The 12555-nt window shown below is 28.9% G+C and overlaps 1 protein-coding gene across 1 annotated transcript in view; it reads left to right on the top strand.

Moving 5' to 3' along the window:
- CCT4 (chaperonin containing TCP1 subunit 4) overlaps nt 1-12555 on the top strand; it is a 69280-nt gene that overhangs the window by 24618 nt on the left and 32107 nt on the right. The window contains exons 6-8 of the mRNA XM_035355548.2: nt 857-978; nt 6551-6686; nt 10802-10941. Coding sequence (XP_035211439.1) covers nt 857-978; nt 6551-6686; nt 10802-10941 — 398 coding nt within the window. The remainder of the gene's footprint in view (nt 1-856; nt 979-6550; nt 6687-10801; nt 10942-12555) is intronic.

Genomic DNA, 12555 nt, shown 5'->3' with positions numbered 1-12555 from the left:
GGACTGTGTTGCAGCAGGAGCCGGTTCGATGCGCTATTGAAGCAGCACTGTATTTGTCTAATTATATACATTATATTTGTTTAGTTGTCGATTTTAGGATCAAGTTAATCTCTCATCTGTATCATTATGGACATTAAATTTAATTTCAGTTCAATGCTCCTTTCTTCGTGCACATTTTCATGAGTACACATGTGCAGGGATTGTTGGCATTGCTTGTTAGTCAACCTTCTGAAACTATTTGTGGCTCTGTCATACATTATCCTGCAGTAGTTTGTAACTTACGAACCTTCTATCATGTTTCAAAGTATAACATACAATCATAAAAGTTTATGCAAATTATTATTACATCTGTAATACAATTGTAGATGTTTAAAATGACTACCGGCCTTATCCTGTTATTATACTGAATAGAGCAGTTAATTCTGGAAATACTCATTGAGTAATGTCTCTGTGTCAGTTCTGTGCCATCTCATTTAGTAACTTTTAGTTGTCTTCCAGAAGGCAGTGCATGATAATGTTACCACCACAATATCCATATTGTACCTACGAGCATGTTAATGTGATATAATTCTGAAAGCAAAAGTTTAAGCAGAAAGTCTCTCTAGGGTAATAACATCTCAGAATTCGAAAATAACCACATTAATTTATAATGTATATCTTAAAATTCCTGCTTTTCACGTTTATTCTGAATTTCATTAAGCACACAAAATGCTTGTTGTCTGAATGTTAATATTCTTTTTATTTTTCTTTTCTTTTTTGTAAAACTTGTGTGTATTTATCATTAATATATCCTGTGTGTACTTCAAAGTAAGTTTTGTTGCAAAATCACTAAGTTAATTAAAAATTCTTGTTGCAGATTGTATCTCAGCATTCTGTGCTTCTATCTCCTCTTGCAGTTGATGCTGTTATGAAAGTTATTGATCCTACCAAGGATACCAATGTTAACTTAAAAGACATTAAAATTATGAAACAGTTAGGGTATGTTTGATATTTTCTTTTTTACAAAATTACTTTGTAAAAATCAAAAGAACTGTTGCCTAGTGCCAAATATTTGTTGAAATTTTAATAAATTATAAAATAACTCTGCAAATAAGTAATCTGTGTTGTGAACTGTAAAAAACTAATGATATTAAAAAAATATTCTTGTGTGTCATGTTTAATATAAAAGCATAGCTGCCAGCTTTATCAGCTTTTTGGTAGTTTCAGTTTTATCAGTTTTTCATCTTCCAGTATTACCGGTTTCAAATGTCTGGGTTTTTTATTTTTAAGCTTTTACCAAGGAAAGCTACTAAGCAAAATGTTAAATATATTGAATTAATGAAATTTAACTTGGACAAATCAAATACCCACCAATCGTAGGGAATTTCAAAATAATTTTCCCTATTAAATTTTATTTCATATGAATTATACAATTTTCCATCACATTTTATATTTTTAATTAAAATTTCATCTATGAAATAATGAAATATTTATGATTTAAAGGGTATCAAAATTTACAAAAGAAAGGAGCTTAATATTTATATGTTTACTTTATTAAACATTTCTTTCAATGTGAGTTGTTTGATTTGTTTTCTCTGCTAATACTTTAGACTAATACTATAGACATATAATTTCTTGTTCAGTTATTAAGTTCCATTGTTCAAGTCCTGTAATTGCTGTCTCAAGAATTCCGAATAACTTGTCAATCAGAATTTTTTCTCGTTCAGTAACCTCTCTGTTACTTTCTTCACTATCGGTAGCTGTATTTTCTGGATTTAGAACCATACTACAGATTTCGCCCTCCGTTAATTGATTGATGATTGGGCATTGTCATCGCAATGAAAAACTTCTGTTTAACTTCGCTAAATTCTGCCGCTGGTTCTGGCTTTATGTGAATAACAAATCAGTTATTCTTAATTCAAATATAATCATTTGTCCTATGAGTATCATTAACAAAATCTATTTTTAGCATAAGGAAAGAAATTTCTGCTGAATCTCTCCTTGTCAACATTTTAGCGCATTAAACTTAAATCTGTAATCGGATAATACTCTATTATTTAGCATCGCTGCATGATTCATCACTCAAGTTGTCATCCGTTGATAAACATGCGGTGATGAAAGCAAAATACAACTTACCTTTCAAATCTTTCAAATCCTTATTTTTCAAAATATAACTTACCAGTATGAATTCACTCTTTTAAAATAATTCTACTTTAATTAAACTTAGGAGATAATATAATCAATTAATCAATATTGTTTAGGAAATAAATTTTATATATATAGTAAAAAATGTATATTTTCACTATTCAAGTATTCACTGTGACAAGTATTCCCATCTTGTCACATGAACAGGCCTCTGTGGAAAGGGGCTTCTCTGTAAATAAAGCAATTAAAATTGAAAATTTAAGTGATCATAAATTTTTCAATGCACAGTATTTGATTACATAAAATTTTCTGGAGGTGTTCTTAATATCGAAATTAATAAAGAAATGAGATCAGCAGCAGCTTCTGCAAGAAGTGGAGTTCGTTATTTAGAAGAACGTTCAGTATTTAGAAGAACAAAAATCTTTAACTAAATCTGAAAATTCAAAGAGGAAAAGAAATATTATTGAGGAAGAAATTGATTATATGAAGCAGAAGAAAAAATTTCTTCAAAGGGACATTAAAGATATTAATGAAGAAGTAGATGCTTTAGCAGATGAAGCTGAGACCAGCAGGAACATTGATTTGTTTATCAAAGCAAATGAACTTAGAAGAATAGTTAAAGAAAAGGAAATAGACATGAATAAATTAGATGTTAAAATAGCTGAAAAGATTTCAATTTAAAAAAAGCACAAATGTTTTGCATCTTTTATTGTACAGTTTATTATTCTAGTATCTTTCAAAAAACCAAGGAAATAAATTGTATGTTTACAAATCAGTTACTTTAATCTGCAAAATATTCTTACATTGTGATTATAATAGTAGTTGACTGTGTTTAAATAAATATCAAATAAGTTAAATAATAATCATGTAAATCTCTAAAATAGTGACTGTTATTAGTGTAAAATACACTTATACATGTTTTTCAAGAAATTATGTTCCTAATTTATTGTTATCTACTTCATAACTTGTAGGGAGTTAGTTTAATTTTCAAAATTGTTTTATGGTAAGTATTAAATTGAATTTAATTAATAGTGCATAATACACAATTCTGTTAGTTTCTTAAAGTGAAATTACAAGCATGAAGTCGGTTTGTATGGATAATTGCTTTATTCTATTCATTTTTTTGTTTGCTGATAGGTCCTTAATTTTTTCTTTGATGGTATTTAAAATTCCTTAATTTTCATGTAAGGAAATGTGTACGAACCCTGTAAACGTGTCAGTATTGGTGCTTAAAACTATTTGTTAAAAAAAAAAAAAAAATACCCTGGAAAATATGACTCCAGGAAACAAGATATTAAGCTATACAATTCAGTATAAACTAGGAGTGTTAAACTACGCCGAAGTGTATGGAAACAGAGCAGCAGCAAGGCATTTTTTGTCCACCACCTACCGAAAAAATGAAATGTACTTGGCGACTGCAGGAAGATCTTCTGAAGACTGCTAAAAAACAAAAATATAACCTTCGATGCCTAGCTCCATCTTGGCCTGAACTTGAAAATGCCGTAAAAATGTGGGTGATAGATAAGAGGAAATCTGGGATAAGTGTTTCAACCAAAATGATAATCAATGAGGCCAAAGGATTTGCAGAAAAACATGGGAATCAGAACTTTTCAGGGTCTGAAGGCTGGTGCTACAGGTTTATGAAAAGGCAAGGCTTATCAGTGCACACAAAAACAACTATTTCACAGAAAATGCCAGCAGATTGTGACGAAAAAATACTAGCATTTCATAGGTTTGTTATAAATGCACGCAAGAAAACTTCTTTTGAGCTCGCTCAAATAGGAAATATGGATGAAATTCCACTCATATTTGATGTACCATCCAACAAGACTGTGAGTATTAAAAGGTGTAAATCAAAAACCATAAGAACCCGATATACGGTAGTTCTAACATGTTGTGCTGATGGCGCAAAACTACCGCTGTTTTTCATATTCAAAAGAAAAACTCATCCGAAAGAAAAATTTCCAACTGGTGTAATTGCCGTTTGTTAATTTTCCTTAATAAAAATATGTTTTGTAATTGCATTCAATGATTGTTTATTTGGCTTTTACAAAACGTGAGAACTAAAAGAAACCACATTTTAAATTATTGTGGTACCACGCTATTGTGGGGACTATCGAAACTTTTTTTTCCTTGTGTGTGGCCTTCTAAATAAGGGTGCGTCTTATATGCCGTCAAATACGGTAATTATTAAGTTTATTTCCATAATTTTAAAAGTGCTTTGATAAATAAAATCTTTCCTTCCCTGCTAGGAATTTTCTCAGTACAAAGGTGTAAGAATATTAAAAATTGAAATTAATCAAAGAACAGAAAATTTAAAGTATCTAATTTATTAATATATTTTACAAACAGCAGAAACATAGTACTAATAGTTCAAAAACATGAATCGTGAATTTCAGTAAATTTAGAAGTCTTTTGCGATGCAGCATGAAAATGTCATGGCTTCTCCTGGTCCCTTGGTTTTTCCAATTTCCTGAGTAGCTGCTATGTAAACAGGGTTTGTACAATCCTTTAAAATATTTAAAAGTCCCTAGGCTTTCTGGAAATGATTTTTGGTTCCTACAATGCCTTCATTTCAGTCCAAATTGGCAAAACATTTGTAATCTTATTCATCTGACATTTCTGTTTTTTATGACTGCCATTTTGAGTGTGAATTAATATTTCGGAGGAATATTTTTTGATTCACTGACAAATATGTATTTCATAGGTTATCATTTGAATTCTTTCCTACTTAATTGGACCATAATAAAATTGATGCATATCATTAAAATAATGATAATTTATTGAAATTGTAACTAAGAAATAGCATTAAAATAAAACACTCGTGCTATATTTTAAAATGACATCACTTTCCATTTGGGGCAAATTAAAAGTATTTTGATTCTGAAAATTAAAATTAAGATAATAAATGTTATGAAACACTTTTTCCAAAGAATTTCTTACAAGAGCAAAATATCTATTTTAGTTAAAGTTGAAACTTTTTTGAAAAATATTTTTTTATTACAGTTTTTTTCCATGTCGTTGCAGAATAGTCAAATGTGTATCAGTTTTCTCTTAAAAATTCACTATGTGCTTTTCTTTTCAGAATTTTTTATTAGAAAATCTTCTGGCTTTTTACTTTTACTGAATTGTTAAGGTATGATTTTTAGACCTTACACCTCAAAAGGTTTAGAAGGATTTGAAAGCAAGATTAATTGACCTATGATTCCATAATGAATGCATAGTATAGGAAATTTGTGATGAATTTCTTGTTTGATTGAAAAGTTTTGGAAGAACAATGAAAATTTTCTATTTTTAATCCTAGAATTGATGTTTATCTTCTCATCTTTATTTATCATTATCTTTTATTTTCTCATCAACACTTAACACAAGCATGAAAAACTGCTGCATCGTTTTAGAATCAATATCATAAATTACATGGATAATTATCTGTATTTTAAACCATAAAATGTTCATGGTTCATGTGATTTGAATAGTGCTTTTATAATAAATATTTTTTAGAAATAAAATGAAAAAATTAATAATTACCCTATAAATCTGTAATGACGGGTATCTAATTACCTATATAAGTATTTGTAACTAATTTCTCGCTCTTGAAAATTATCTCTATATGTTGAGTTATTGTCTTTCCACACTGCTTACTTGTGGATGTAAGATACACCACAAAAGTGTAAAAAATAGCATAAAACTTTGCTCCATACAGCTAAGGATAGTTAAAATATCAAAAGCAACTTAACCACCTCTGGAGTTAAACTTTATATTAAGTACTGTAAGCTTCTGTTATGAATCAAACTACTTATGATTTTACTTCTCATTTTAACCTACAGGTTAAAACGAGAGAGGTCCAGAGTTAAAATGTCCAGAGGTTAAACATTTGCATTAACCTCTGGACTGAGCGAGTGCATGACAAAATGAGGCATAAAAGAAAAAATAAACATAAAACTAATTGTTAGTAACACTTAAATGTCACTATTCTGTAAAATATGTGGTACGATTATAAGTGTAAAATATCAATAAAAAAGTGCAAATTTTGGAGGAATTTTGTAATTTAATGCTAATTATCTGATCAATTTTACAAAGTTCATTTTATTCTTGAGTTTATTTTATAGTTATGTATTAGATTAATAACAATCTATTCTACTTACAGGTTTATTTTATTCTTAGAATAGTATTAAAAAAGTGAAGTTGGATATAGATAATTGCTTTATTCCATCCGCTTTGCAGATATGTTCTTAATTTTTTCCATTAATGGTCCTGAAAAAGTATTTAATTTCAACATGCAGAAATGTGTAAGAAACATTGAAAAAGCTATGATTAAAAATTATGCATTTTATGCACACATTTTAAGTTAAGCAGCATAAGAAATATGAATTGTTTATGTACATTGGCATAAGCAATATGGTAATTTTTTTTTTTTTTTTTTCAGTGGGACAGTGGATGACATTGAATTGATAGATGGGCTGCTTTTCAGGCAAAAGAGTGCAGGGCTTGGCGGAATCAACAAAGTCGAGAAAGCTAAAATAGGCTTGATACAATTCTGTGTATCACCACCCAAAACTAATGTAATTTATATGTGCAATTTTGTATTATTAATTTTTCATATTTAACTTTTAACATTATTTAAAAACATGCATTTCTTTGATTTCAATGAATATCATGTTTAGAACGATTATTTTATATTTCATTGGTAAAGAACAGTCAAATTCAGTTTGAAATTATGGTCAGCTTGTACATTAATATGATTCTTGACATAATAACAATCCGTAAGAAAATATGGTACTTTTTAAATATCCACATCCCTGGTTTCAAAATTCAGGGGAACTTCTGAATTTTTATGTATTTTTATATACATGTGGCAGTGGCCACCTCATCAATGCATGTAACTCATATGTGTTTGAGTATTTGTTTATTCACACATTTTAATTGTCATTTTGCTGATCAATGCTTCTCCCGCCTGAGTGTGTAATTTTTATGTATGTAATGAATCGCAATGAGTCTATAGTGCACTGCCGCTCATGAGTCAGAAAACCTTTTTTCAGAAAAATTTTCACAGAAATATGTTTTACTTAATCCATTGCCTATAAAAACATAAATATTAATCATATAGACTTTTAATGTTCCTTGCGAATATCTTGTTTCTCATAAAATCCTTCTCTTAGTATTTATGAACAGAATAATACCCATGAGCCATGAAGATGGACACAAAGTTGTTTTACAAATGTCAATGTCAGAATGGTTTGTTAATTAGTTGGTGACTTTTCTGAAATGCAAATAATGAAAAGAAGTTGAAAAGTTTAATCAATTTTCCATTAACTTCCTAATTTTCCTCTTTATTGATGCATATTTATTTATTATTAGCCATTAATTGGCCTAAAATATATGTTGTTACATGACTGTAAGAATAGAGTGTAATGCAGACATTTTTCTGAGAAGATTTCTTTTTCTATGAAGACAGATTAAGTATACACAAAAAAGCAAATTTACATCTGAATATTCTGATGGTTTTTTACATATTTATCCTGAATTCAGTTTAAATGGTTTTCCATTGTTCAAACATCTTGGAAGTTACGAATTAAAGTGTGAATATTCTGGTGGTTTCTTACATATTTATCCTAAATTATTCTGAACTTGGTTAAAATGATTTTCTATTGTTTAAACATCTTGGAATTTATAAATAAATAGAGGGGCCATCTTTGTCATTTGTTAGCTGAAGCCAATGTCTACTTCTGGTGCACATACCATTGTATCCAAATGTAACAAGTTTCTGTAAGCTGAAGAATGTTAAATTTCTGTTTTGTGTTTATCTCATTCTTGTTTCCTCTCACCATTTTTACAGTTTCATGGAAACTAATCATTTTAATTTCAAGACAGGATCATTTCAATAATTCTTTGCTGTGAAAGACAGCAAGAATCCTTGTAAAGTTCCCTCCCTTTCTGTTTCATGGAGAAATTTATAACAATGCTTTTATCACCCACAGCTCAGTGTTCCATTTTAACAATCCATATTAAATTAAAGCTTTTGAAATCTGCAGGTAAGCAAGCATATTACTTCTAAAACCAAAACAGCCAAAATGCTTTATGCTTATCTAAGTTATAAATAGTAGTTTTATTTATTTTAAAGAGAAGTTACAAGATATACATTTTTAACTGACATAGTTTTAATAATTTGATTTTTTGATATAAACGATATTTAGGCTTATAAATTTTGGTGAATATCCAGGTTATTTGAGGTTTTAAATTATTTTTCTACGGGCATTGAGCAATGAATCAACATTTTACATTGTGCCCTTTTTTATGAATTGGCCCTTAGAGAGCTCTTATAATGCGACTGAAATAACTTTGATTTTTAGGGTTATTGACATTATGATGTTCACAAATGTAGTATTTATCACAATCATATATTTTAATGTAGAATTGAACCTTCTGTTATAGTATTTAGTGTTATTTGATTGAAGTTGTTGCAAAAATCCTTCTTAATGATCTAATTGAAACGTTTGTATCATAATTGGATTGTGTATATTTGCAAAAGTTAAGTTATGCTTTCTGCAAACTATCATGCATTAGTTACATATTAAATCTGGGAGAATGGACTACTTAAGCTTGTATAATTTTGTATTTAATTCTAAAAAAATTGAAGTTAGAATCTTTCATATTTGAAATTTTAAATGATTGAAACACTAAGCATTTTTCTCAGGTAAGTCAGAATATAAAAACATAAAAATTCCTGAGTTATAAAATTAAGTTTTGTGAATTGAAATCTTCATTCCTTGAATTCTACTTTTAAAGTTTTACATGAATTTTACCAGAAGCCAACATCTCCAAATTTTGTGTTCAGCATCTCCAAATGTGTAGGATTTATTAGAGTGAATACCTTTGCACCTTTGATGTCAAATTGTGATTGTTGTTTTCATATGATGATGTATGTTAGTCAACCTAATTGTATTTATGTATTATTCGTATCTTTGGATCTTTTAATTTTATGCAAAGGTGGAATTGAAGAATTTAAAATTCATAATCATGAGCTTGCAGCATGCTATTAGTAGCAAGAACCGTAAGATAGATTTTTTTTTCGCTTTGGTAATATGCCGATTTTGATTCTCTGAACTTTTGACATTTGTTCATCCACATATAATTAAGTAAAACTATTTTCTGAGATATTAGACTTTAAATTGAAATTTCCAGATTGAGTTCCTTCTCTTAGAACTATTTACACGTGCAGTTATTATTTGCATTGCTGAATTCTCTTGCTTATTTTTAGCTAAAATTTTCAAAAAGATTTTGATGCCATGCCTTCCTTAATTAGATGAAGAAGTAATTTATGTATCTTCAGTTTACATTCACCCTCTTTGGTGATGTAAACTAAGAACTCCGGAAGACGCAAGCGAATTATCACCATGTCTTGCAAATTACAACAGAGACTTTGGAATGGGTGTAAAAGACCCTTTTATTAAGAATGTTTACTGAATAATAAAGCTTATGGATTAAAAATTCATTGATTTGTTTTAAATTTTGACAGCTTAACTGGAAATTTGGTTAATTTGGAGTAGTGATCTGACATTCAGTTGAGTTTAAAATTGCAAATTTTAATTCTAATGATTTAGCATTAAATAAAATCAAAGGCCTCTTATTAGTTTATAAAGCCTTTTTACAATATCATCAATAGACTAACTTTATTTATTGCGTTTCATTTGAGAAAGATAAATATAATCTAATATGTACTAGAGGGGAAATTAAATATAATTTTAGCTTCATAAACAATGGAAGTTATTTATTAATTTAGAATTCAATCAACAAAAATCAGTGTTATATTTGCAAATTTTCACAGAGCTAGTTTCAATGGTTTTACTGAACCATCGAAACTAGCGCTATGAAATTTGGCCAATATAACACTGATTTTAGTTGTTTGAATTCTAAATTAATTCTTGTTTGGCGTGTTATTTTATCTTAATTAGTGTAAGTTATGCTACTATAAGATTATTTTGATAAACTGGGAATTACTACGTAACCTTACGAAACTTTGAATCATCTAGTTCCATTTTTAAATCAGAAAAAAGTAATCTTTAGTTAGGAAAATGTAGAGTACAGGTTTTTTATGTGTTATAATCTGATGAATTTTTTAAAATTTGTAATTATTTTTTATTTTTAATTTAAAACATTAATTTTAATGATTTTTGTCTTATATATTTTGTTTAAGTTTTATAACAGAATTAAAACTACTTTTTCATCTATATAAATAAAATTGTTAGTCTTAAAAGTGATTCTGAATTGACTCCAATTTCCTTAAATTCTGCAGTTTGTATTTTACACAATATTTTATGATATTTGAATTGAGTTTGAAAATAGTTATGAAATTTAATTGTGTAGGTAGTTTTTGCAATATTTGTAAAGTCTGTGTTTTTACTTAGTTCTGTATTAGAAATTACATTTATTCAGTTTGAAATTTGTTTTCAGTTAATAGTAGAGTGTGCATTGTTCTTTATAATATTTTATTACTTTCTTCAAGCATCTGTAATTAGTTTGATGATATCTAGGCTGTGAAAGTAAACAGCAGTATGAAATTGTGCAGAATAAAAATATTAAATGGTATATAAATATGAGAATTTTATTCTGTATAAATTTGAGTGACTTGAGGATTACTGAATTTTGGAAGATTGTAGTATCTTATTTGTTTTCTTAGATGGACAATAGGATTGTTGTGTCAGATTACACTCAGATGGACAGAGTTTTAAGAGATGAAAGAGCATATCTTTTAAACATTGTGAAACAAGTAAAGAAAGCTGGATGTAATGTTCTGCTTATCCAGAAATCAATTCTAAGGTTTGTTCCTAATTTTATTATTTATTTAGAATAATATTTTGATTCCATTCCTTTTTTATTGGCAGAATTATTTTAATTGCATTCTTAACACTCTACTGACTGCTCACGGTTCAACAACATACGCATGTTCGACTGGCCACTCGGCTGTTTCTGTTTAAACTTTTGCATGGAGTACCTGTGCTCTTCGTATGCTCAGATAAAATTGCCTGCTTTCGGTTGTTATAGGTTATTAGATTAAATGAAGCCTTTTATTTTCATGAGATTAATGCTATTTTCTACTAGAAGGGTTTTTAGTTTAATAGTTATATAACATACCATAATCCATATATTAGCATACTTCAAATGAGTAGGAGTTTAATTTTTTTTTTAAAGTATGATATTGTTCAAAACAGTCACCTTTGTGTAGTGGATAATTGCAAAATTAGAGACAAAACATGTTGTACTGCTACTTCTTTTTTTTGGGGGGGGGAGGGACTGCACAATGTTAGCCTTTTGGATTTTACACTTTGACCACCATTCACTATATTTATATGTTTTCCAAAATTCAGCAGTCTTCCAGGATGGTCTAATCTTTGTATTCTCCTTGTAAGTTCAGAATTATGCAGATCGTCATCTCGTTCCATACAAGTATTTTCAGAAACTTCTATCCACAAAACTAATTTTGTAAGTAATATTTTTTCCGTTTAGAATTGTGTATGCTTTAAATGAATTGAAAAGTGCACAGTTGATTAAAAAAAAATACAAACTCATTTAGTCCATTTTTTTGTTTGGTTTTTTATTTATTTATTTATTTGGTTTGGTTATTTTTCCCGTTTAGAATTGTGTATGCTTTAAATGAATTGAAAAGTGCACAGTTGATAAAAAAAAATGCTAACTCATTTAGTCCATTTTTTTATTTGGTTTTTCTAAAAATGGAATAATACAATATATATTCATTCACGTGATCTACACACTTCATATATTTGTTATAGCTAATGATTGAATTAGACTTTTGTATTGGGCCGTTTGATCTTTTATTTCTGCTTTTGGATTCCATTAAAGCCAATTAATAGGCTATTATTCAGTAAAGTGTTAAAAATTAAAGATATAATTTCTGTGCCAAGTATTTTTGGTCTTCACAAATACATTTGTACATTAACCCGTTTATGACCAATGACATATATGCGCAACACAACGATTCCACTCCTGCCAGCTCACTGTTGCTTCTGCGTGAAGAGCTCTGATCAGTCTCTTCAGCCCAGCATCACGTATGCGTAATTTGAAAGTGGAACAATTTATTTGAATTTTTAAATGCCAGTAGATTGCACAAAATGGTAAGGATTTTCACATTGGTTGAGTCACAGAGCTTTCACATAGCTTTTGACCTTCATGTATGAGCATCAGTTTCTGTTCTGCGCTTCTGGTTTTGATAGAGTTGTTGGTGTTTTTGTTTTTACTCTTTGCTTTTTTTCGTTATTAGAATGTGGGGGAAGTGCACCCAGCTCATTGTTTTTTATTTATGTTATATGCTTTTTTATTAGAAGAATGTGGAAAAATGTATCTAGCTACTATAGCAGATGTAAAGTCAACAAAATTATTGTGATGGCAGACCAGTGTCTTTTTTTTTTTTTTTTC

Source organism: Stegodyphus dumicola, chromosome 6 (assembly GCF_044657685.1).
Source record: "Stegodyphus dumicola isolate Sdum_Otavi_A_Nest chromosome 6, ASM4465768v1".
NCBI classification, from domain to species: Eukaryota; Metazoa; Arthropoda; class Arachnida; order Araneae; family Eresidae; genus Stegodyphus; species Stegodyphus dumicola.
Note: the sequence above shows the minus strand (reverse complement) of the source record. Positions and strands in the feature narration are given on the sequence as shown.